Source organism: Trachypithecus francoisi, unplaced genomic scaffold, assembly GCF_009764315.1.
Source record: "Trachypithecus francoisi isolate TF-2019V2 unplaced genomic scaffold, Tfra_2.0 Lachesis_group17, whole genome shotgun sequence".
NCBI lineage: Eukaryota > Metazoa > Chordata > Mammalia > Primates > Cercopithecidae > Trachypithecus > Trachypithecus francoisi.
Window position 1 is genome coordinate 61,377,317 of NW_022681462.1, and position 27,462 is coordinate 61,404,778.

Sequence of the window (27,462 nt, forward strand, 5' to 3'; positions counted from 1 at the left end):
CAGGCATTTCAATGGTAAACCTTTACAGGCTAAGACATACATGTGTGGCAATGGGGGACCCCAGTGTGTGACTCTGGACCCATCTCAAACCTGAGCGTCCAGTTATTCTAGAGCATGTGTGTGACTCTGTAGTGCAACTTTATTTGCAAAACCTCAAGGACAAACGAGAGACACGGGTCAGGGGCAAGGGGCAAGCTCCTGTCAGTTATAACTGTCATTAACCCAATTTCCAACCCATGCAGATTTCCCTTGGCTGGTTGTGGGCTTGTCCCTTTGCTAGCTATGGGTTTCTGAGCTCAGGGCAGCTTTACTTGGCTCTATCAGGGGGAGAGAGAGCCTGTGATTTCTATTTGGGCTGTGAATTACCTTTTAGTGTGCCTAATGCGTAAATACATGGATTCAGTGAAAAGCACCTTATTTTCTCTAGAGTCAGCAGAAAACATGAACCATTTTTATCCTAACCCTTTTTATGGATTGAAGATGTTCTAAGAAGAATGAGAGGGAAAATCCTTTTTATATGCCTAGTGAGAAGTCACAATTTTTCTTTCCTTTGACAGTAGCTTCTTCTGCTTTCCCATCCTGGAAGATAAAAGACGATACTGTCCTCCAAGAAGTCCCAGAAATTTTTACATTTGTCCCTTGCTTTGGCTTCACCCTTAGCTTGGAAGGAAGGTTAGACTTTTTTCCCTAGTTTTACATCTAAAGTCAGGAAGGTCCAGAAAGCCAGGCCCTGGGGAATCAGTGGGTCAGCTGGACCAGAGCCTGGGCCCCTGAGTCCCAGTGCCTGGATGATTCTGTCACCTGCCTTTGAAAACAGGAACCCCTCAGGGACCAGGAAGCATGAAGGAATCCCAAAGGGAAGGCTGGAACCAGATGTTACAATTTCAAAGCTTGGGCAGGCTAAGGTGGGGTCACATTCACAAGCATAAAAGAGTACCTCCACCCCTACCCCATTTCTGGGTTCCTGAGTGGGGCTGAATCTAGGTGGTGGTGGTGGCGGTGGTGGTTGTTGTTGTGTGTGTGTTTTGCCAGAGAGCACAGTGAGAAGCTTCTCTGAGATATCATAATGGGCCCTGTTGTACTGTCAAACCCAAAGCCATAAGGAAGAGGCAGAGGAACCAATAAGAAAGAAAATATCTCACTCCTTAAGAGTGTTAACCATGTTCACATACAGCTTGTGGGGTTGTGACTCTGTTGGCTGCTCTGAACTTGGCTGTCCTAGCCTTGGGGTAGATGGATGGATTTAGGAACCATGGACAAATGGCTGCACTTCATTTTCTCCATTGCCAGCAGGGCCAATGGGAATCTTCTCAGACTTACTTTACCAATTTTTAATCCTCCCATAATCCTCTCAGCACCACTGTCTATACCACTGTGGGCACTTGTTTTGACGCATTCTTTTCCAAATGTAGTTTTGCCCATGGGTTTATATAGTACATTTAGTGCCTGTTCTGTACCAGACCCTATGCTAGATACTGAGGTTAAAGATATGAGCCACTTGTTCCCATGGAGCCCATAGTCCTCTTTTTTTCCTCAGAAATAAGATCCCTTAGGGCAGGAATCAATTCTACCAACTTACATCACCCCCAGTGGGCCAAGTACAGGGTTATAGGCCCAGAGCCCTTGCACAGTGATAAGTTGCATGGATCCAAGGGAATGGTCCTGGATCACCTGCCTATAGGAAGCCTGAATTGGGAACATAGCCAAGGATACACTCTAGAACTTCTCTGTCCAATATGGTAGCTACAAGCCAAGTGTGGATATTTACATTTAAAACTACATTGTATAAAATTCAGTTCCTCGGTTTCTCTGGCCACATTTCAAGAACACTTCCACTGCAGAAAGTTCTATCGGGCAGCCCTCTTCTAGAGTCCTTGCACAACTCAGGCTTCCTTCAAACTGCAAAGCAGAGTTTCCATACGCCATCCCTGGGTTGCCTGGACAGCCTTTTCTAAAGCTCCCTTGATCCAGCAAGCAAGCTCTCTGAGAACTGTGGCCTACCTCAACACATGTGGTAAGCTGGACCCATAATATTTTCCCTTCTGTTCAGCCTGAGCCTCCCCGATCCTTCAAGGTCCAACTCGAGTGTCCTTTCCTCAACTCCCCCTGCCCTCCTCTTCTGTGAGCGTAGGTACTCGAATCTACAGCATGCACCCAAGTTAATGATATGTTGAATTACATGTTACTCTCTACAGTGCTGTGCTACAGGGTGTACAAACCACTGACTGCACATAGGCACTCCCATACCACAGAGGTATGGGAGACTGAGACTCAACCCACCCTCTAGTGTCTCAGCTGTGTACCTTGGCACGGATGTGTCTCCCTGGAGGAAGTGTCCTTTTTCTGATATGCACCAAGGAGTCTATAGGCTGGTGGCCAGCCTTGGTTTTCTAACCATCTTGAGGGCATGAGTCTTGTCTGCCACACAAGACAGCAGCTCTGTGGAGGAAGTGACCTGGTCTTCTGTCTCACCAATCACCCCCCACTCAAGGCCAGATACCACAGACACAAGGAAGCCACAAGGGGCACTCCTGGAACTCACAGTTCTGGTGACTCTTGGTCATGTTCTCGGAGTCTAGCGCATGGTAGAATTCATAGGCTGAGCGGCCAAGCAGCTCCTCAGGGTGGTAACCAATCAGTTCTGTGATTCTGAGTTTTCAAAAAGGCAGGATGTAAGGAAAAAAGACCATATTAACTTAGCACAGCATGTAGGCAGCACCTAACCCCAGAAGGCAAATCAAACACACACATGCAGACGAACACAATCCAGACTTTCTTGTTGTACCATGTATCCAAGCAAAAGAACACTGTGCTCAATCTACAATTGCAAGTTTAACCAAACCTCTGTTGTTCCTGCCCTTCCTGAAGCCATGTTTGGGAGGAGAGAAAAGCACCAGTTCTGAGGACTCCCTCTCCCCACCACCCCGGTACACACACGTCTGTTCTCCAAGTACCACTGGAAGGGGCTCACCCCCAGGTTTTTGCAGATGAGGGAGTAGACATCCAGGAAGGGCAGACAATTGCTTGATGCCTACACAGGTGTCCAGGGACAGAGCAAGAATGAAAACTGGGGCCTCTAGTTGCTGTGTCAAGCTCATTCTAGTAGAAGGCAGTATAAATGAAACATGAAAATTATGTGGCCCCAGGTAGAGCCACCTTTGTCTCTGTGTCAACCAGCATGTGAGAGGGAGTCCAGGCAGGCAGAGGCAGTCTGTGCTTAAACCTTCACTTTTCTGCAGGGCCTGCCTGTGACCTCAGGTGCCTTCAGACATGAGGTTTGCCTTCCACGACTTTTTCTACTTGTCCCTCACATTTCAAGGAAAGGAGGGCGGCAAGGAGGTGCTGAGAGGAAGAAATATTAAATCATAGTCACAGAAATGTCCCTTATCATACTCGAATAGGCAGCTCTGAGATGACAGCACTTGGCTGTCATTTCAGTGTCCCTTTCTTCATTCTGTAAGGTATCTGGTTTTGATGGGAAGTGGGCAGAGGAAAGGGTACATGTGGAGAACCATGAAGGATCACTTAACACTCTTAGGACCCTTTGTTCTGTGCTGGAATCACTAAAATAAAAAAAGCCCTGCCTGAGAACCACCAGGTTGGCTGCTTTACCCAATATCATGTCCTACTATATTAGGCTGTATAATACCTCCATGTTCTCTCTCAAAATCTAGGTTCTCTCACAGACTTTAAATAATGGCTTCGCTGTCTTGTTTACTTGGCCTATCACAAGTTAGAAGTGATGCCACAGTCTCATTGTTACAACTCTACTTTAGAAGGCGTGACTCCTGGATACAGTCCTGTAATTTATCCTTGTAGGGGATCAATAACATGGAGAGGAAAGCAGAAGCAGAAAGCGGAAGCAGTGGCTCCTTATTTCCTGTCTCTGCTCTCAACCCACCCCCCAAACAGGTCAGCTTTCATATGTCTGTCAGACCAAATTGCCCTAAAATACTATTTGCACCCTGCCACACCCCTATTTAAGTATCTACAACTTTCACTTTTGCCAACCAGACCAAGAGTAAATGCTGCCTAACTTTCAGTTCTCCCCAGAACCTACTCTCCACCTTTTGAGCAATTCCATTTTCAACTCATCTGTAAAATGTTATGCACCCTCTGTCATGGAAGACCCCTCTCCCCTCAGTTCCTCATGCCTGGAAAACTCATTCTTGCTGCAGAAGCTTTATGCCTTCTCTTCTCCAAGCCCTGACACCTCCAGGACCAGCTCAAAGCCTCATCTTCTCCACAGAGCCCCCTCCAATTCCTCCAGCATGACATCTCTCATGAAGTCCTAAGGAGTATGCACAGTATTACAGAAAATTATGCATTTGTCTCCTCACATCCTAGGCTGTCAACCCCTGAACTCAGGGACCACTTTCTCGTTTTGCTTCCTCTATAATGGGTGCTTAGTAAAAACCTCAACAGCTGACCAGTAGATTGATTTTCTCTTTGAACCTACGGTACAGACAGACACCTGTCTATCCCAATACTGCTAAGGAACCTGGGCACTAAGGATCTACTTTTCTTTCTAGAATAATGTGATTAACTGTCTCAATGCACACACACACATGCGCACATGCACACACACACACACACACACATATACACACACACACAGAACCTGTCATGATATTCTATCCATCCTTTCTTCATTCTATAAGGCATCTGGTTTTGAAGTGGGCAGAGAAGAGACAAGTTCTCTGCTTGGGTGAGACTTTGGAGGTTAAAGCCTTTGTCAAACAAGGAGCAGCTCAACAGGGCTGAGAGGCTTAGGTCTCAGCTGATTCAGCCCAATGGAGATTTCTCCAGTGAGATCCTAGCAGCTCATTTGTGCCAGCCAGCTAGTCTCAGAGCAGAAGGATCTGTCCCTTCGCTTGACCCTGAGCAGAGAGGTCTCTGAACTCACTAGCAATGGATACATTATCTGGCAACCTGACCCTGGGGCTGGCACCCAAGTACACCTTGGCAAAGGTGGAGACTGGGGGAACAAGGAGACAGAACAGTGCTGGTCCTACGATCAACTAGCTTCGCTGCTGGGTCAGATGACTTTCAAGCTTAGCCTGGGAACTAGAACTGCATGAGTGAGCCCTGCTGACAATGGGCTGGCCATCTACAGGCTCACTGACTTGCCAGATAAACTGCTTCTGTTCCTGGGCAGGTATAGAATTTTCTAGAGACCCTCCAAAATGAGTCTACTGGCATGCTAGGAAAGATGTCTTTCTACTCTCTGAAGGAATTAAATTTCCTTTCGAGATTAGAATCTTTAAATTAAAATGTTCAAAGTAGATGTTTATTACAATCAGCCTCATAATAAAATGTTTATCTAATTAATGTATCATCCATTCAAAGGCACACAATGGGCATGTTTTGGAAGTGGACAAACAAACCTAGATTTCAGAACTGCCAGATATCTTCCCAGTAGCAGCTTTCATTTATCTTGTCAACTAAAATAAATATTTAATGTCTTTCTTCATTCCTTTAAACAGACTACTATAAAAACTGGGAAATACACCACATCCCAAACACAATTGAAGAACATTTGAGTTGTCAAACTTCACAAAGCCAGGAAACCCCAACTTAAAGCTCATGGTCATTTGCCCCCATGTGCAGGCACGTAGACGCCAGTGGGGAGGTTAATGAACCGAGCTTGTTTATAAGGTCGCTCCTACGGCACACAAGGGCCTTCCCCGCTCATTTCCCCCAGGCTCCAGACAAGCCTTCCGAGCTGGGCTGTGATAACACGGGTTCATCTGCTCTCTCCATCAGGAGCCAGGGAACTGGTTTTTTTTTTTTCTTTCTTTCTTTCTTTCTAATTAAGGACCCCTGACTCACTGGGAAAAAGAAAATCAGTTGGAGGTCACCCATAAATGTAAAAGTCAACTCAGTGGGGCCATTCTAAGAGAAGAGAGAAATGTACAAGGACTTAATTCACCAGATTTCAAACATAAGAACAGAGGATACTTTTTAATAATAAAGTCAAAAAACAGCACACCAAGGATGCAGTGAGGAGAGAGATGCAGATAGATAGGCAGCCACAAGGAGGCAGAGGAAGGATGAAAGGAAATAGGAAATACGGTTTTAAAGGGGGTTGTTAAACTCTGAAGTTGGTGTTACCCCAAGTGCCTATGTGGGCCAGCTCTCTGAGCTCCAGACTTCAGAGTGAGATGTGCCTTCAAAATGTAAAATGAATGATTCATTGCCCTTTACTCTTAAAACTGTTTAGAAGCTCTATTCAAAATACACCACCTCTAGCAGAGTGCTTGCAAAAAAATTTCTCTCTTGGCTTCAGTGTGAGTGCTGCCACCTCAAGTGGCAGAGAGAAATCCACCCAAAGGCCTGAGAAGGCTCGCTCTTCTTCCCCGCGTGTAATCGCCAGCACCCATCCACGTGTGGTGCAGCGCCACAGTCCTTGACTTCAGATGCCACTGCCTGGAGTCACGCAAGATCTGGCTGCAGTTTTTACCCCGTTCCCTACACGAGTAAAGGATTTGCTAGGTAAATTAATCATGTAAGCAAGATGGTGAGAGAGTATTTAAACTGTTTAAGAGGATAAAAGTTTTAAGTACTTCGTAACCACCTATTTGTTTTCCAAAGAATGTATCTGCTAATAAATACTTCAAGTCGGCTTGCTTTCCTTCCACACTCTGCCCATCGCCTCTCCTCAGCACCCCGTGATTTATCTCATTTTGGTTTCTATATGTGCTTATAAGCTTTGACACTGCATTTCCTTACTAATACCTACACTGTTCACTAACTCAGATTTCAGCGCCTTTGGTTGGTTTTAATGTATTTTCATCTAGATTTTGTTTGCTTTAAACAGTACTTAAGCCTTGTGTTTTCCTCAAATACTACATGGTTATATGAAATCTATAAAACCAGCTCTGTAATTAATGGGAAATCCATTTCTATCCTATCTATCTGTGGAGTGTTACAGGGTACCTGTGGGGGTAAGTATATACATAGGAAGGTTGCGTGTGTGTTTTTACAACTTACGGCTCTTTATTTATAGTTATCCTTACTGATATTATCTTTAGGATCCTCAACCTTTCCCTCACTTTTACCATTTTTACTTATTCTCAACTTCATTGTACAAAAACAATTCATAAATTTATCCACAGAACTTGGAATGTAGGCATCTTGATTTATTAAACTGTAACTCCTGATATTAGTATGTCCTGTGTTGCATGAATCCAATGACAAAACAGGGTTGCCCTCAAATTCTTTATCTGTAAAAATTATATGACCTTCTTTGTTGATTTGAAATTTTTACTGTAATTTTGAAAACTTTTCCCCTCGTGATACTGCTCCTATCCACATAATTTGGTTTTATAATTTATTTCTAAGATACAGGAAGATTCCTACAACTGACAGAATCGTAGTAGGATTATATGATAATTAGAAAGGCTTTGCTTCTATCTCCCTGATGGCTTGGTTTCCTTCACAGTTCTCTCTTTCACCACTAGACGGCACCTCCACATGAATTTAAGAACCACCCTATTTTAAAGTTAAACTACTTGGGAACAACTTTTGTCTCCCTTTTGGGTAAATGGAACGTTGTATTTTGTACCATTCACTGTGGTTTCATTAAATGGCTTATGTCTCAAACTCTCAACTCCTGGAGATCAGGAATCATCTCTTTTACTTTGATGTAATGGTCTCTAGCATACAGTTACATGGCAGATGCTCAGTAAATGACAGCTCGTAACTGGTTGCTCAGTATTTTGGGAAACAGAGTATAATGCCTATATTTGAGTCATAAATGAAGAAAAGATCATTAATTCCATCAATAATCAGGACATTTTTCTTTTACCCTGCTACTCAACTTACTCCCTTGTTAGAGCAGTTGACCATAGGTACATAAATGTGATTGACATATTAATTGTTATGAAATTTACTTTTTAAAGTGTTTACTATTTTTAAAATAATTAATGCAGGACTTAATATGGTACTCTGATCCCTCATTAACAGGAGGACAAATGCATTCTGAACCATCTGTATTCCTTTATTCAATTTCAGATGTTTCAGAATAGGTTGTTTCAGATTCAACTGATTTGACCTGAGAGTTCAGTGTAAAATTAGAGTTGTCTTTTTCTCTTCCACTTCTCTCCCTTCTTTCCTGTCTGCTTTCATCTTTTTCTCCATGACCCTTTTTCTTTTTTTGCTTGATTGTGTCTGTGGTCTCAGTATATCTAAGACAAGTACCAAACTGTTTCAAAATTGATTTTGTGGATTCTAACTGCCATACATTTTCTTCAGATTCTAACTTTTCTGGTAGGAAAACAATCCCCTTTGTGGGAATCACAGCCCCTTGTGCAGATGTCATTAAACCTAGTGAATTTCCTGATTAAAATGGAGAACCCCTCACCCCATTAGGTGTCATGGACAGGCATTGGTTTTTGCAGCATTTGTCTCTGAAGGGGAATTGAGGTGGAGAGTGTGTATATGTGTCCATGTGCATATGCTTCTCCCCATCCCAACACAAAGAGTGAAAACAAAACGAGCTACCAAAACCAAAAAATCCCAGGCCTCATCAAAGCAATTAAGATATAACACTTAGGGATTAAGGACTTAAAATAGTCACTTCATCAACTGTCTAAGCCACGTCTGTGCCCTTGTTAACTAATCTGCTAATCGGTTAAACACAACTTCTGTGTGACACAGCATTCTATGTCTTTAAATGCTTCTACATGCAGCTCTCCAGCACCACTGAATTCAGACTTGGGGCCATGTAATTAGATTTCTTGAAAGGCAAGATTTTGCTGAAAATGCAGTGTGTCCCACAGAACTTATAAGCAATATCACCCTCTACATTATGAGTCACAAAGTCCTAAATCACGAGGCTTCATACTTCCTTTAAGCCAGAAGCTACCCTGCCTACCAGCCCTGAGCCAAACTAAGAAGTCAGCAGAGCGTCTTTCCCCTTTCTATGTACATTTCCTCTCCGGCCACATTTAGACATCCAATTCCTTGTGTTTCTCTCCCTCTTCTTTTGTCCAAAGGTTAGTACCTTAAGAAAATTACCTGAAACTCATTTAAACCAAGATAATGAATAAAGGATAATGCTGAATTACCCTTTCCAGAGGATTTCTTCTCACTGTAACAAGGATCAAAATCTTAAACTGAAAAAAAATCTCTTCTATTATCTAGGGATGCCAAGTTATTTTCTAGGACAGTAGGGTTTTCCCAGTGCTTATGGAGTCACATTACGGATGTGCTTCACTCACCAGGGTGAAGCACGTATCTGACTTTCATCATCCACAGCACTATATATGCTCCCAGGCTATATGGCTAGGTCGGCTTGAGCCACTTCACCTCACAGCCAGTGACACAGGAGCTATGCACTGGGATTGTCCATGTTATCTCACAAGACTACTGAGAGGGGTGCATGAAGCTGTGTCTTCTGCCCAGAACGTTCACTTGAATACAAAGACTGCATCTGATAAATAACCGTACCTATAACATGGATTCCTACAGTGCCTGTCACTAAAAGGGCGATCTTCTTCTTGAACCACCATCATTATCACCACCACCACCACCACCACACCACCACCACCACCATCACTAACAATTACAATAAATGGTGACTGTGTCGAAGTTCCAGGACGAAAGGCTTCATACATGTCATTTTCTCCCTATGAGGTTAGAGCATTTCTTTCTACTTATATAACTTCCGACTAGCTGCAAAAGCTGTGAGTCTTGGCCCTACTGTGGTCAGAACTGACGGACAGGAATGACTCAAGGATACTTTTACAAAAGTTCTGAAATTGTGCCACAAGTGGTGGCCAACTCTAAGAAGGGGCGACCAACCAACACCAGGCCAGTCTGGAATCAGAGGAGAGAAACCCCATCCTGGAGAGGAGGGTCCCTCCCATGAAGAAACCAGCTGCCCTTGGGATGTCCAGCTGATAAGAGAAAAGTGGATAGGCCTGGGGGAGGCTGAGCAGGAGCTTTTTTCCTGGGGTTCCGTGGTTTCCTGCTGGCTGAATAAGACAAGGCAGATTCTTGCTGATCTGGGGGTCAGATTCTTCCTCTTCCTGCCCCCCAGCCACTAACTGCCTTCAGAAGTGATTTCAGCTCCTTGAGTTTAGTGGAAGATTTTGCTTTGGAGGTGGCCAAGGACAGGAAGTAAGATATAAGCAATAACAAGAAGCCTCACACGTGTTGTGGTGTCTGGACTTCTCAAAGTGCTTGCACAGTCATTATCTCATTTTACAACGACCCCATGAAACAGGTTGAGAAAGTGTTATCTCTGTTTTGGAGAAGGGGAAACTGAGATCTCAGGGTCTCCTGAGGAAAAACCCTAGAAGATGAGAAAAGAGTGGCAAAGAGCTGCGACGGGAACTATCACCCTGGGACACATGGCGGCTCTAGATGCTGCAGAAAGCTGAGGTCAGGCGGGGAGATCTCTGCCAGGAAGAGCACATCCGGGGTGTGCTGCTCAGCAAGCCGCAGTGGCACTTACTCAAGCCAGGCCTACCCTGGGCCCAGTCTTTTGCATTTCCTGCCCTCCCTGGGGCCGGGCATTGCTCCGGGCATTGGTTCTCCCCATCTTCCTCCTCCTACCTCCCATCATCAGGCGCCACAGTCCCAGAGGCAGGGCTGGTGGGGGAGTTAGGAGCTGTAGGGTGTTTAAATACTCCCACCTATGACAACTCCAGCCTCTTCCCCACCTGCTTCAATCTTCTAAATGAGGTAAGAACCCGAGAGGGCATGACTTGCATAAGCAGTCTTAGGCAATCTTTCAACAACTCTAATAAAGGTGATAATAAGAGCTAACACTGAACATTTATTACTAAATTTGAACCTAGGCCATCTAGTCCTGAAGCCCATGCTCTTAATCACTACTGTGACTCCTAAGAGACACTGGGCCTGGCACTGGGGGTTTAGCGTCTAGCTTAGCTACCTTCATCTTAGCCTTCAAAATGGCTGAACAACAGCTGGAATGGAGTTGCATGCAGGAAGGAATAAGGCAGAGGGAAAGGCTCAGTCAGTAATGGAAGAGGGTCAGTCTCCAGGGCAGAAGCTGATGCTCCTTACTGGCCTCTGAAGCAGGAGTACAGATGGAAGTTTTTAGACTCTTCTCTTTCTCCTGCATCAGAAAACCACCTTGAGAATTTCCTCAGGAGCCTGATACATGTATGGAGAAATATCTTCACACCACAATGATGAGAAGAGTTGCACACCAGGAAAGCTCTGCAGATGGACCCTGTAACTCTGTCCATGGGAGACCACCAAATACAGTACCGGGAACCTCTGAGGGGTAATGATGCAATGAAACAGTGGCACAGGTCCATGAACATGGCACCCGGCAATACCACGTCTATGTCCAGTTCCATACGTTTAATGCAGGCACAACTCCCCCCACACACAGGTAAGACCCATCTCTGCCCACAGCATACACACTTATGGCCCCCTACCTGTCATCACAGTAGGTGAACTTCATGTCCATGCTGTGGCGGCTTAGGAAGGTCTTGCTGTCCAGGGGGATGTCCATGTGGGATGGGTGCTGGATTGGTTCACACATGATGATGAGGCAGGACAGCAGGGGCTCCTTGTAGCCACACAGACTATTGTGAGGAGGGCAGTTGTTGTAGACTTTCACTTGGCCCGTGCAGTGCAAGACCTGAGATAGGCATGGAAGGGTCAGACATGGGGCTGAGTTCTGGGGGTGGGGGTAGGGCCTTAGGCATCCCCCACACTGCTATCGCCCTACACCTGGGACTCCAACCCAGGCCTCATGTTGCCCTACCTTCCAGGTGGCTGACTTGAGGTTGACAGTACGGCCTCTGTTGGTGACCGTGCACTTCATCCTCATGAAGAAGTCTCGCTCTGTGGACATGTCTTTGCTTTTTTTCCCAAAACCAGAGCCTGAATGTGGAAGGATGGGAAGAATCAGCTGAAGTTAGTTTTGTATGGATATCCATGAGAGATGCCCAGCTGCAGTTTTTCTTGGCAGCCTATTGTTTGTATTTTCCAAATATCTGCTCTCTTAGGACCTGTAGTCTGCCATCAACACTGAGCTCCATCATGGCCTGTGGACTAATGGTTCCCACTCTCCAGCTTATCTCCTCCACTGGAGCATTAACTCCCACAAGGTAGGAGCTGCTCCATCATTTGATTTCCCGTTGCTTCTGGAACATGGTCAGTGGTGCCTTCAGGGCAACGAGACAATGAGTGCCTACCAGCCACTAACTCAGCAACCCTTTTCTGGGGCAAGGACCAGGTTCTTGCAGAAATTCCAAGAGACAATCTGGGTGAGACCACAGTTACTCCAAGAGTGTAAGCCTCACAGGTTAGAAATGTCTCTCAGACACTCCCGTCTTTCCTTTATATAACCTGTCTCTCAGGAGGAATTTAACCCCTCCTGTACTCCATTTGCAAAATGCAATAGCTGTGTTCAGGATACCATGCCATTAGCTTTCTCCCTGAAGTGACATATGTATCAAGGCTCTAGAGAGACCTCTGGTGTGAATCTCCTTACAGTGGATTTGGTGAGCAAGTCCACTTTACGGATTAACTCAACCTGGATCATATCCTCTCTCAGCAAGAATTATATAAATCACCAAGACCAGCAATATAGCTTCCTTCCTTATAGTTGCCAAACAGCCTACCCATTCAGAACCATTTTCCACTTTTTGTAAAACAAAGTAATGAATAGAGTGCCAGCTGAATCCCACTTGTGTGTGTCTAAATCCTGCCTACACCACCATCTCTGGTTCCTACTTTCAAAGATATAATCCTGCCCCTACCCAGCATCATAGAACAATCTAGAGCCTTCTTTCAAATAGTCACACTCCTTCCTCCAGGAAGTCACCAGCCCCTGCACTTAAACTTCCAGAGGACCTTGACTTGACTGACATATTCCTGAAGAGTTATATGTCAAAGGAATTGTGGCACCCTTGAACAAAACTTCAACATCCTTAGGGGACCCCACTCAGTAAGAGACTGAATAGTGAACTTTTTTTAAAAAAGGACAGAACATTCCTTCATCACGATTATAAAACCATTTCTCCCACACCAAATTATGATTCTTGCCATTTTAATTTTCAGAGGTGGGATTAGCATACAATGAGATATACCTGTATCTTGGGATCTGGCCCCACCACCAGGATCAGACCAGTTGTTGGGTATGAGGGGGCTGGAGGGATTCATTTGTGGCTGTTCCTTGGCTATTACTGAGGCCTTTTAACTTGCTAACCTCTGGATTCTCTCCATGCTGACACTGGATCTTTCTTTTTTTTGAGACGGAGTCTCGCTCTGCCGCCAGGCTGGAGTTCAGTGGCATGATCTTGGCTCACTGCAACCTCTGCCTCCTGGGTTCAAGTGATTCTCCTGCCTCCGCCTCCCAAGTAGCTGGGATTACAGGCATGCACCACCACACCCAGCTAATTTTTCTGTTTTCGGTAGAGGGTTTCACCATGTTGGCCAGGATGGTCCCAATCTCTTGATCTCGTGATCCACACACCTTGGCCTCCCAAAGTCCTGGGATTACAGGCGTGAGCCACTGTGCCCGGCCTTGATCATTCTTTCTAAACACTGCTCCACACAGATTACTCCACCCCTGCACAAAAACCTTCAATAGTTCCCCCATTGTCTATGGAATAAAGTTCAAGGCCCTCCACCTGGCCTTCAAAGCCTTCTGCAATCTGCCTCATGGCTTTCTTTTCCTCTAGGAACTCACACTAACCCTTTAGGTCTAGATCATGAGTCCATCCACAGGCTAGCACCTTCAGTGAAGACTTGCTGATTCATGAGTTTGATCTCAAGTCCTCAATATGCAGGTCAAGAGATCTAAAGTTCTACTCAGATAATTAGAGGTCACTTGGCTGTGAATCATGGCACTTGAGAACTGAAAGGTCGTCGCCTTTGCCTAATTCAATACCAGCAATTTGAAAAGACAGACTGTGAGGAATAGAGAAATAGGGTACTTGCTTCTGGTCACAGACTCAAACTCAGACTATGGTCAGTGGTTGAACTGAGACTAAGAACCCAAAGGCCCAAGGGTTTCTGGAGTAGAGAAGAAATCAATCTTTGGTTTTCTCAGGCTTTCTCAAGCTTTAAGCACCTACCCATTCAGAACATGAATCTCTTTTTAGAGAAATTTAGAAAGTCTGGTAGCCCTTTCCCCATAGAACCAGACAAGACATTGAGCAGCCCATGGGGTGCTCTCTGCCAGTGTGCTCTAGGTCCCAGGTGGCCTAAGGCCTGCAGATGAGAGAGCAGAGGAGCTGGGTGAGGGAGCTGTGGCAGTGGTAGAAGAGGAGGTGGTTGTAATTCTGTACTTTGCAGGCTCAGTCTGTAACAGGGTGGAGGTGAGCCAATGAAGTATCTGCTTTTGCAGCATGTGTGGTAATAAGAGCCAAACCTTGTAGGCTTAGCCTCACTGCCTCTGTTATTCAGGTTGGACAAGCATAAGCCCCATGGCAGTGACAGGTGATATTATTAAAGAGGACATCTAGACATGCACAGAATCTGCCCAGACCAGTGACAGAATCTCTCAGGTTTGGAAGCGACCTTGACAGTCATTAAGCCCCACTTCTGCCCAAAGCTTCAGTCCTCTTAACAATGTCCCTATTCATGCCTTTGTTGAATGGCCACAGTTACAAGAGAGGAAGCTCCACTGCCATTGCAACGTGCTTTCTGCCTGTGTGGGTCCTCTCATCCACTGGCACCTGCTGGGTATCCCCATGGGTAAGGTCCTGTACGCTAGATCTTTTTAAATCTCTTCTCTATCAAAACCTACTTGACCTATGTCTCATCAGGGTACCATTTCCTGTGGTAGCTCATCTCCAAAAGTAGCTCCAACAAGCCATGCCTTTTGACACTCACGGCTTTGTGTAGTTTCCTCCCACAATGAGCCAGGGCTGTCCTGTAACATGCTCTAACCAACAAGATGGGGCAGAAGTGATGCTCTGCCAATTTGAGGACAAAGCTTTGGGAAGGCCTGGCAACTTCCACTTTAGTGCTTCTGGGAGCCCTGAGCTGCCACATGTCTGGCTACCCTAGAGACACTGTATGGAGAGGGAGCGTCTCTGAGACTCCATGGAGTGAGAGAACAGTCCCATTGTCCCAGCATGCCAGCTGAATCCAGGGTTCCAGCCACCTGCCACAAGGTCCCAGACGTGTGTGAGCTATCCTGATCACCCCAGCCTAGTCTGGCCCCCAGATGACTACAGCCCAGCTGACATCACATGGAATACAAGACCCACCCCACTGAACCCACAGAACGCTGGGAGATAATCATCAAAGCCCTATGTTTTAGGTGGTTTGTTCCACAGCAATAGATAACTACAGTAGTTCCTATGAGCACTTTGGCACAGACTGGTTTCTCACTGGTTTGGGTGGTGTCATTTGGCAGAGATGCTTGACTCTTGGGTGATGAAACCTCCTAGAGACAGTGTCCTAACCCAAAGGAGTCCCCTAGTAATGGGACACCAGGCACCATGCGGGGCCAGCAGGAGATATTTCTGAGTACCGGGTCCTCTCAATGCCCCAATCTCATCTCACAGGCTACACACTTAAATGGAGGGCCAGCCTAGCTAATTTTTTTAAGGACATCCATTTTTCCTGCATCGCAAGGCCATGAGCTGTCTCCCTTATACTTGTAGACAAATGGGAGGCAGATTCCCACCCAGTGGGGGCAAGAAGGAAATAAACACAATTAAGGATACCATTTTTGAGACTCAGGTTCTCACGGATCTCCTCGTGGTCGCAGGGATGAGTGAAGTCAAAGATACTATGTCCTGTTAGCTCCACCTGTTTCAAAAACAAGGTTAGGCATCATTATTCCTAACAGTGAAGTAAAAGACTCCAAGAGGAAGCTGAGCCACCTTCCAGATTTGGAGGCAGGGAGGAGATTGAATTGGGTTTTCTCATAATCCCAGTCCAGTGTCAGGTCCACAGACAGAAAGATGTAATGGGGGATTACTGCTGACAGAGACTTGGTCTGTTAATGAGTCAGTAGAGAGCTGTCTACCAGGATGGACATGAGCAAAGCCAAATCCAATGCTTGGGGGTTGGAGTGTGGCCTGAGGCATGTGGCCTGAGGTCAGTGAGGGTCACAGTGGTCATTTACAGGGAGAGGTCAAGTGGGATTGTGGCTAGCACCTTCTACTCATTTCTACCCCCAAATGGAAACATTTCTTCTTTTGAAAGAGATAGAGGAGGGTGTCACCTGTGTAAGTCCCATGAACTTGCTGATGTTTTCTGACAGAAAGATCATGTCGCCATCTTGGGTCACCACAGCAATGAAACCCTCCAAGGCTTTCAGGTACAAGTTGTCCATCTGCTGGTCAGCTTCAGCTTCAGACTCATTTTCGGAGCAAACTGGAAAGAGAGGGGGGTGGGACAGCTTACATGAATGTGGAGTGAAAACAGATGTGACTGGCACAGATAGGCATTTGCCAGGGATGGCGCAAAGGCATCGGGTGGACTTTTCTGGAAATGCACACTGCCGACCATCTGAATGTCTGCCCCAGCCCAGCAGCAGGCACTGGATGAGCACCACTGCACAGAGGACACCCTGACAGGGGCTGTGAGGACAGTGTGCTTGTTGTGACAACAGTGCTTCTGGCACCAGTAACGGGAGCAGTAGGAGCTGCTGTGTGAGTGGTTCGGGGTGGAAGTTTTCCCAGGCTGCCCCTGGCAACCACCTGTACAGCCTGTAGACTCGGCTCTTGTCCCAGACCAAAAACACCTCTTGGGCCCCAGGTCTTTGGTTGTTATACACAGACCACAGACTTCATTTCAGCCCTTTTCTCCTAGTTCATTATTTATCTCCAAAGACATTTACTTATGAAAATTTGTATTTACCCAGTGCAAACATCAATCAAAGTATGCCTGAATATAACGGTAGTCACAGTAGTAGGAACAAATTTTAGCTGCTAATATATACTGCAATCACTACATGAAAGGTACTGCACTAAGCATCATGCTATGTAATCTTCACAATGACCTACGAGGTAGATACTATTCTTAATCTCATTTTACAGATGAAGTGTAGAGAGGTTAAGCCATTTGTCCAAAGGTATAAAGATTGCAAAGTCAGCAAGCTTTGACAGCTGAATCCAGAAGCCACATTCAACCATTCATAGGCTTTGGAGTTAAACACAGGTTCTATTCCTAGATCACCCTCCTATTAGGCTATGACTCTGGATAAGTATCAACCTCTCTGGATATCACTTTCCTCATCAGCTAAATGGGAATAACAATTTCCACCTCTGAATTGTAAGGATTAGATAAGTATGTAAAGTGCCTAAAACTATAACAACAGTAAATTCTTTCTTCTTTCTGCTGCAAGACATGCACTACCCTCAAATTGCTCAGATCCCAGGTGAGGAATATATAGCGCTCAGAGATACAAAGCTAAGTAAAAGTTCAAGGGTGTCATAGCTGGGCTCCCAAGGAAAAGTGTAGATGGGACGAGCTCTAAGGGTCAGAGGATGAGGGGGTCGCTTTGGGGTGATCACAGACAACTAACTGTTCCAAAGAAGATTTGCAGAGACTTAGAAAAAACAGATTTCACTCTGTGGAATGAAAGAAGGGCCTTCTGAACCAGATGGGATTATGTGAGCACTGGAAAACACCTGGAGCAAGCTCCCTCCTAGACTGAAGAGAGGCCCATCTGGCTCAAGAGGAGAATCCATCTCCCAGTCTCAGAGATTGGGCTGGTGAGACAGGCCCAGTGTCCTGGAGGGGCCTCCCGTGTCAAGCAAATGTGATCAGAGGAGTGCATCTCAAAGCACTGCTTTGGGGAGATTAGTCTGGCAATGGCATACAGAATGGCTTGGAGAGAGTGAAGCCCAGAGGTGCAAAACAGAGTGAGCAGGCAACTGCATTCTCAGCAGGCTGTACAGGTGGTTGCTGGGTGCAGCCTGGGAAAACTTCCACCCTGAACCACCCACACTTTGAGTATCCTGGCCTGTCTAGTATACCTCTGCTATCTGAAAAACACAGACTCGGCTCTTGTCCCAGACCAAAGAAACCTCGTAGGCCCCAGGTCTCTGGTTGTTATACACAGACCACAGACTTTATTTCAGCCCTCTTCTCCTAGTTCATTATTTAATTCCAAAGACATTTACTTATGAAAATTTGTATTTATCCGGTGCAAACATCAAAGTATGCCTCATTTGATTTACAGAACGAGGGGATTAGAGAATAATTTGTCACTTGCAAATATTAATATTCACTTAACTAAAAGGAGTCTTTCAAATGGAGACTATTCTAAGGAATGTAAAATGCAATTCAGTGTATGGGCCACTTGACCAGGGACACACCAATGCTGTGAAATGTCGTTCAAGGGCCTTTCTGCAAGGGCACTGGATTTCTCTTTTATCTGTTTTCTCGAGCCTCTAAATTTAAGCTTTGGGTTACCTGCCGTTATTCCTCAAGAAGAACAAATCCAAATTACAAGATCTTCCTACCAAGAGGCTTCAGTGGAGGCACAGGGGACCAGCTACCTTCCAGGACACAGGATGAGAGAACACGCCGGAGTCACAGATGCCTTCTGCACAGCATCACAGTGGGTCCTGTCCAGGGATGGGCAAGCCTTCAGAGCCAAGAGTTGGGCTGTACAGAGTAATGCCCCGGTGGCTTTCCCTCTGTTTTGCTAAAATGGTGAACCAAAATAAGGGAAATTCTTTCCTCTCCACACCCTGTTTCAGGTGGCTAGCCTGGAGAAGGGAGAACCACAGGTCATGGGAATGGCCTTATACCATACATATATGCACATCTGATCCCTGCTTGGGGTTTCTGCTGACACACCTGTTCTTTGCCAGCTGACCAGCCCGCTGAAGTGATGATGAACCAGTGTCCCAGGTGTGGGTGATGCCACTGTGAATGTTAGCTTTCCCAGCTAAAATCTTCTTTTGAGTGGGGGCTTTAGGGGAGAAAATGACTTAACTCAGGGCTTTCAAATTTGAGTATGCATCAGAATCATCTATAGGCCAGGCTAAAAGAAAAATTTCTGGGACCAGGACTGCTACATAATTTGCGTGACCCAGTGCAAAATAAAAATGCGAGACCTCTCATTGGAAAAATTAAACCAAGCCTGAGAACCTTCTCAGTGTGGCGCCCTCTAAGACCGCCTGTGCTGCATGCCCATGAAGCTGGCCCTGGATGGGCCCCTGCTGGGTTCCTGGTTCAGTAGGTCTTTAGTGGGAACTGAGAATCTGTTTGTTCTAGAAAGCTCACAGGTGATGCTGACCCTGCTACTCACAGGACCATATGCTGAGAGCCACTGCCTCAACTCAAAGGTCCTATGAGTGACCTTATTTAGCCTGTGTTGGCAGGTGGTGACTTATTTTGGAGATGAGTGAGGAGAGGTTTTCAGCGCCACTTCAATCACACCAGATAGGTGACCACCTTCTATAGATACACAGAGGCCAACCCTGTGGTTTCTAGCCAACTGAGAAGATATTTTCTCTTCAATTTCTTTGATCTCAGTGGTAACGCCAACTTCAAAATCTGGAGTAATCCCAAGACAACCCTATTTGGGTTAACTAGTCCCAGAGGAAATAGTCCTGCTTAAAATTTCCTGTTTTTAACAGTTCCAACACAGCCAAACTGGTTTCCACCCATGCCCAGTGCATTTGTTTCCAGGAGGTGGTGAAATTGGCTACAGCAGCTTCGGGTCAGCTGGCCTCTGGGAGGGAGAGGGGCAATCTAGGGCCACAAAGGGAAACAGAATGTCTTGGGACAAAGGTCACAATGGCTGGAGGAGCAGGAAGCCACCAGGTTGGCCCCAGAAACCCTGCAACGGCAGGACTGGGGCAGGGTCTCTTCCCTCTGTGGAACTATTTGCCCTCACAGCACCTGCTTATTCTCCTGGGAGCTTCTGAAGGAACCTGGCCAGGTCACTCCCAGCTTGCAGCTGAGAATGAAAACTGTGGAGCCAGGAGGTAGACCCTCACCCTGGAGGCATCTCAAAGCATTGCTTTGGGGAGATTAGTCACCCTAGAGGCTCATGTCACAAATCGGTTGAAGACCCCTCTGCCCCTTCCCCTGTGAACACTGTGTCTTCCCTGATGTACCATTAATATCCTACTCAGTGTTAGGGACATGGAAAAATGCACTCATTCCCTACACCGTTATGAAGTTTCTACTGTGTTCATGTCTGCTTTATGCTAGGCACAAGGTAATCTGTCCACAAGTGTCACTTACTGTGTGCTCAGTCCTGTCCTAAGGAGAATCACGGATACTGAAAGGTGTAAGAGCAATCCCCTCGGAATCGACAGACTGGTGGGGAAGACAGAGATAAACTGCTGTAAGGTGATGCAACAATCCAGCATCAACTCTTGGTCAGAACAAAGTGAGGAGCCCAGAGTAGGTGCTCAATAAGCCACCAGCTGGGTCTGTAAATCATCCTGGGCTCTAGATCTCAGTTACTTGCTTCCGAGGACCCTGCAGGGTTTGACCCCAAAGACGAGAGATGGGTCATTAAAACCAGAGGTGCTCTGCTGAGACGGCGCATGCCCATCCTGGGGAGCATAACAAGATTCTTTAATGCTAAAAATAGCCCCAGTAAACAGGCTTTGATGACTCCCCACAGCCAGGATATGCGCGGGCTGAGGTTTTGGAGCACTTTTTCCGGAGCATCGCTCATTTCCTTCAAGCAGCACCGCCCATGTAGGGTGGGACTTCCTGGGCGGCAGGGGCTGTGCATTGGGAGAGAGCAGGCAGAGTGGCAGAGCAGAGCCTCCTGAGTGGTCTCAGAGACCAGGCTGCTCCACGGTGCTGCTGGTCAGAACACTGGCTGTAATTTTATTCGACCAAGGTCACTTTACCTCTTGTTTCCTACTCCGAGAAGTTCCAGGACTGCTCTGACTGTTCTTAAAGCCATTCTGATGGGGTCTTCCTGGTTCAGATGTGCTTGGCGGTCACTACTTTGTGACCACCACAGGGGTCTTCCTTCTAAGGCTCTGCCTAAACCGATTCCTCCCCTCCACCTGACCCACGACCTGGACCCCCAATCCCCTCCCTCCCGGATATGCAGACTGCAAGAACAGTGCCAGTCAAACTACAGGGAAATCATTCTGGGATCGCTTACTGGATCCTTAGCCATACCTTTAAATGCCACCATTAGCAGGCCTGGGCTTCTCTGATGCCTTTGACAGAAGGCACTGTGTCCTTCCTGATCTTCCTGGGCTCCCTGAAAGTCCACTAGGAGAGATTCATGCCTTTGTTCTTTGCATATATCTTACTATCCTATCTTGCCTCTCTGTATTACCCTCATAAGATGTAGTACAGGACTGGGTTCAGCAAACATCTATTGACTGAGCAGACTTTTTAGTTTAAGTTAAAGGAATGATCTGAACAAAGTATCTCTAGAAGAGATTGTATATTAGCTGTTCTCATCCATTAACATCCTCACATGAATCAGCTTATTGAGCTCTTTCCAAACAGGACAGAAAAAGGCCTTGATTTGGAGTAGGTGGGACAAAGGGGTGGAGGTAGGGGTGAAAGCCTGGGAACAGAAGTCTGAAAGTAGGGTATGAGAGGGTACCAGAACATGTATCTGCCTGCGCAGTTCTTTCTTTGTCCCACTTTTCCTGCATGGGAAGGTCATATCAAGCCTTAAAAACTTTAAAATCACATTTTAGTATCTTTCCCTTAGTAGTCTACAGATCAGGAAAACCACCTCTTGTTATAACTGATGTCTTTGCTAAGCAAATGATGAATCCATAATGCAACTGACACTTCTCTTTAGAAACCCTGCTTCATGCTGATCTCCAGCTCCATGGAAAATGAATTTGACTTCACCAGCATGAGTTTGGGCAAGCCCAAAATTTAATTTTACAATGAAAAGCAAATTTTGTATATTCACTGCGGTTTAATGCCCTCAGAATGCAGAGTTGACCCTGATTCGCTCATGGTTTGTGGGGCTCATCTTGAAAGAGGATTTAAGACAATCAAGTGGCATTTCCACCGATGTTCCTGTAAGAGTGTGTTCTGTCCTCAGCCCAGCGTGGAAGCTAATATCATACAGCTATTGTTTCAGTTTGCTTCCTGTGATATGAATCTCAATCGGCAGCCCAGACCCACAGCCTGAATTTCTCAACGTTGAGGTTTCCTCTCCAACATTCCCACACAGAACAGCCTACTGTGAAAATCAAAGGGAAGCATGTTACTAAGTAAAGAGAAACTTTTCTAAAGAAAAACCTGGTATTTTTTAGCCTTTTGAACTTTGAGGTATGCAACCAGCTATTTCCTACTATAAAGTGAGCCAAAATTGGTACTCACCTTTGTTAGAAATGCTTAAATAATGAATGTGCGGGTTGTTTTGCCTTGGAAAAGCTTGACAACTCTGCATTTTGATAGAAATTGCAAGAATTTACATTGGGTTTTCTTTTACATCATTTCTCCAGAAGCCTATATTTAATAAAAATCAATTTGTTTATAATAATTTTGTTTATAATAATTTTTGTTTCTAAGCTATAACTTATTGAGACCTTAATATGTGTCAGGCTAAAGGATAAGGCCTTTTATATCTATTATCTCAATCCTCAAATAACATTGCAGGGTAAGCACCATTATTCCCTTTGTGCAGATGAGGAAACTAAAGCTCAAAGAGAAATTTTTACAACATTGCAGAGAAAGAAAGCAGCCAAACTAAGATTCCAGTGCAGGTCTATCTGCCCACAAATCCTGTACTCTTCTTCATGATGCTACATGTGTTGGAAAAGCAAAATACGATTTAGAAAGAAAAAGATCTTGTCTCACAATTTCTGAAAATAATTCAACAATCAGTCTAGAGAATGCGTAGCAGGAGCCTAGGAGAGAAGTCAGAGAAAAGCGGGTGCTGAGAAACCATCTCCTCCTCCCTGGGCTGTGCTCGTTCAGTGAGAACTTCTCCTTCAAGGACACCAGGACCACATGGCCAAAAGTAGAAACTTTTTATCCCTTTTCTTCCTTTCTTTCCTTGGGACAGAGAGGACCAGAGCTGACAGGCTAAGCTGAGCTGACAGGGCTCTAGCTGGTATAGGGCCAAGCCCAGCCAGAGGGCAGGCAAGTTTGTGTCCACAGCTTTCAACAGGCTCCTGAGATGGGATAGATAAGGGATGTCCCAGTGTGGCCACTCTGGTCCTATCTCTATGGGTGTGTTTAGCACACAAGGGTTCTCATCAGCACACGAGGGCTCACACCAGCACGCACACGGGTAGATGTGCTCAGAGAGCCCAGCCTAACTCCTGGCCTTCTCCAGGCCAACCTTTGAACCACTGAGATGGACAGCCAGGCCCAGGAGGGCAAGCATGGAAAACGAAGCCCTGCACTAGGGGGAAGGACAGGAATAATTCTCTGAATGTGTGAGGACCTCCTCCCCATCGCACTGGCCCCCAGCTGCCTCTGTTGACCTTCGTTCCCCTACCTTCTCCCTTCCCCCACACCCAATACCCCAGCCCTTGTCAACATCTTTGTTAACATCTTAGCCTGACCAGGTTTACACAATGCTCTTGCCGTCCCATGTCTGTTTTCCCATGGACCAAAATTCAAAAGGACCTGAATTCCAGGTGCAGGTTCACCATGTGCTAAATGTGTGACTTTGAGCAATCTTAACCTGTCTGTGCTTCACTTATCTGTGTAACAAGGAGAAACACTCAACGAGTCCAAATTTAGTCAGAGGTGTTCTACAATTAATATACAGGTTGACTGTCCCTAATCTGAAAATCTGAAATGCTCCAAAATCCAACACAACATTCAAAGGAAATGCTCATTGCAGCATTTAAAATTTCAGATTTTCGGGTTAGGGATGCTCAACTGATAAATACAATGCAAATATTCCAAAATCTGAAAAAATTAAAAAATCAAAAATACTTCTGGTCCCAAGCATTTCGGATAAGGGATACTCAACCTGTATTACCCCTTCTGGGGCTGTGTGTTGGTGGAGGAATTGGAGTGGTGATGAAGGAAGCAATGATTAATCCAAAGGAATTAATACCTAAGAGCAGAATCTCAAGTACCACAGCAGGAAAGCAGGGGAGAGGGGTCTCATTGTGGGGAAGGGGCCTTCATCCAGTCATGAAATCCTCCACTGTCTACTCTTTATATGTAAAGATGACTGCAACATTAGCTGACTTTGCCCTCGGTTATCCAGGAAGACAAGCCTTTTTAAAGGGAGGGGTGCACAAATGCCCTGTGATGGAGTCTCCCGGCCTTTCTTATATCCAGCAATCCAACCCTTGCCAGCGCTCAGCCCACTGTTCTCTCTCTGCAGCATCTAGGACCATGTATCTGCCATTGTCTTGCATTGTTCTTTGAAAGTATTTATAGCCCATATCTTCCCCCCTTGGCTCTCCTGCTCTTGTCTGCACATTTCGCCTCTTTAGGCCTAACCCTCCAACCCCAGGCCCACTGAACTGTCGTCCTATTTTCTGAAAGTCTGCCCCCCATATCCTTCCTGTACTCCAGGGACTAGAATAGTACATTCTGGTCTGGCCTCCCAGCCTCACACTGGATTCCCTCTTTCCCAGAATAGCCACTTCATAACAGGATGGCGGAATCCACCGTCTCCAAGGCACCAGGCTTACGCCGGAAAACTGAAAAACAACCACCAAAGAACCCTCCCTCCCTGAGTGCCTCCCTCACGCTCACCCATCAGACACTGTCCCCACCTGTGGCACCAGACCAGGCGGGGAGGAGCACAACACGCTGCCTAGCATCCTTACAGAACTGACACCCCTGACGAGAATGTCACATAGAATCTGAAACCAGAAGACTTCTCAGGACACCTGTTTCTGGTCAGGACGCATAGGAAATGGTTTCCTGAAGAATGTAACTGAGAAAAAGCAAATGCTGTGTGAACTTTGGAGTTGCAGAGGTACCAGGGACGGGAAAACCAGTTGTTTTCTGGGGAGGGGTGATGCTCTCGGCTGTCAGCTGTCAAGGACTCCCCAGTGTGAGTGAGCTCAGCCAGGCCAGATGATTTACAGACATCATTTCAGTCCATTCTCACTGACACCCTGGGCAAGAAGTATGTTTAACGCCATTTTATAGATGAGGAAACCAATGTTCAGAGAGACTAAATGATTTGCGTGGCCTAACTGGCTTCTCAGAGGGAAAAGATCATCTGGGCACGCCTTCTTGCTGTTCTGGAGAAGGCACTGGAAGTTAAGGATGAAAAGGCATCCTACAGACTCAATCTAGTGTGGAAGATGGGTCTTATGGGCCAGATGGCAACAAACTGAGAAGTCAGCAAAAGCTGTCCTTGGTTCTCCCAGCCCATGTTCTCCCCAGCCTATGTTCTCCCCAGCCTCTGGGTGCCCGTGTTCTTCCCTGGTCCTGTCCCTGCCCTCCTCTCACGGCTGGATTCACGGTGAAGGTCACTGCTGGAAGAGAGATGTTTAACACAAAGGAATAAAGCACTCATGATGGTGATTCTGTGGGTGCAAGTTCTGTAATGGGAAGACTTTCCAGCTCTGGCAGCAGAAGGGTCCCCTGCATATAGGAACATGCTGATAAGGCTGGCATCTGCCCAGCCTAGGGGAGCCTGCTGGCCTTACCTGAGGAGAGGAGCTTGTGTGTTCGCAGGAAGCTGATCGCCAGTCGCATGATGGAGGCCTTGTCCAGATGGGAGCTCACGCTGTGGGGCAGAGGCAGCTCATGGGCCAGCTCGTAGAACACCTCCGTCTCCTTGCTCCGCCGGCACCGTGCGGCATCCCGGGACTTCTCCTTCCTCCTCTCCGAGCTACTCCTAAGTGGAGAAGAAGGGGTTAGTCCCGGTAAGGTTACTGTCAGCCTATCATACCTCTGGCCAGGATATCCCCACGGTCCCAACCCACAGCGCAGCCACACTCCCCCACTGGACTGATCTGGGCTCACACCAGTCATCTGAGCCACACACCAGCTGCTTTGTATTGTTAGCTCTGCTTTTGTGTGTGTTGGTGTCTTTGCAACCAATGTCCTCCTCTTGCATGCCCTGTGAAGGCCAAAACAGGGCTTCACATGGGTGGAGTCTGGGCAAAGACTTGCTGATTAAATTAACTGTCAGTGCCTGGGACCTGGCCCTGGATTATCTGGGGACAGGGGTGAATGTCCAGGGATGGAAAGAGAAGGGTAAGGAAGCTATGATCAGTGGCTCAGATGGCTTTGTCAAGGGCTCTGGAGAACAAGATAAAAAACTGCTTTAAGGTTATTTTTCTGCATAAGACACATTCAGAAAAAATTAAGAGTAGTACTGAACCCTAGATCCCGCTTCATATCAGAGAGTGATTTCCACAGTAAAAACTGAAAATACCATTACAGCCCAAGAACAGTCAGCTAGACACCCAGCAGTCTAGAGTACCAACGTGCATTCTGTCAAGGATTAAAAAGGAGTGGGCACAAACATTTTCTAAGCACTGCCAGCATAAGTTGCCAGGCTGTCTCAGTCGCATTCTCCTCTTTGCTGCAGGATGGAAGGAAAGATGACATGCACTGAAGCTTGCCTCTTTTCAGGAAGTCCTAAAGAAATCCTGGACTTTCTTATAAAGTCCATGGCAAGTTCTAACACAGGCAAATTTAAAAGCCAGAATGTTTAGATTGGAGTTCTAACTTCTCTGCTTGTTAGCTCTGTAAATAGATAATTTAAATTGCTTAGCCTCAGTCTCCTCATCTGTAAAATGACAACAATAGTGCTTACCCTACAGAGTTAATTGTGAGGACTAAATGTGATAATTTATATAAAATCTTTAGCACTAAGCCTGTTCCACCAACTGCAAGCGATCGATGTTAGCTAATACTAATTAAAAAGATGGCCATGAAAAGGCAATCATGAGAGTTAAAAAGTTACAAAACAGTACAGGACAATTCTATTTTCATAGAAATGTATTATACATAATACTTCCTATAACTTATATAGGAGAAAGGCTAGATGTATAACTACTACTATAGGTATCACAGAAATAGTTCTTACAAGTACTTTTTTTTTTTCATTATTATACTTTAAGTTCTAGGGTACATGTGCACAATGTGCAGGTTTGTTACATATGTATACATGTGCCATGTTGGTGTGCTGCACCCATTAACTCGTCATTTACGTTAGGTATATCTCCTAATGCCATCCCTCCGCACCCCCTTCCCACAATAGGACCCAGTGTGTGATGTTCATCTTGGCTTATTTAAACTCACACAACTGCCCATGGAAGTAGGCATTATTATTATTATACCTAATTTACATATGAGGAAACTGCCCCACAGAGGCCAAGTAATTCACCTGTGGCCACCAGCAGGTAAATGGGGAAGTCAGGCTTTGCACTGGGCAGGTGGCCCCAGGAATCATGGCACTTAACCACCAATGACTGTCCTGTCTCCTCCTACTCACAAATGTTAGCAGTTGCAGGGTAGTGAGGTTACAGGAAGTTTCTTCGGTTTTTGTTTTGGTTTATAGTGCTTATCTGTGTCTTCTGTTTCTATAAATAACCTATATTGCATATTTAATAAAGAAACAAATCTGTTTTTTATTTTTTTAAAAAGCATCTAAGCCGGGCA

The 27,462-nt window shown here is 45.8% G+C and overlaps 1 protein-coding gene across 1 annotated transcript in view; it reads right to left on the bottom strand.

Annotated features, from left to right (window-relative positions):
* EPAS1 (endothelial PAS domain protein 1) overlaps positions 1–27,462 on the bottom strand; it is a 90,510-nt gene that overhangs the window by 13,947 nt on the left and 49,101 nt on the right. The window contains exons 2-7 of the mRNA XM_033175812.1: positions 25,497–25,687; positions 16,175–16,326; positions 15,672–15,756; positions 11,750–11,868; positions 11,418–11,623; positions 2,543–2,649 (exon numbers count right to left, since the gene is read on the bottom strand). Of these exons, the coding sequence (XP_033031703.1) occupies positions 2,543–2,649; positions 11,418–11,623; positions 11,750–11,868; positions 15,672–15,756; positions 16,175–16,326; positions 25,497–25,687 (860 nt within the window). The remainder of the gene's footprint in view (positions 1–2,542; positions 2,650–11,417; positions 11,624–11,749; positions 11,869–15,671; positions 15,757–16,174; positions 16,327–25,496; positions 25,688–27,462) is intronic.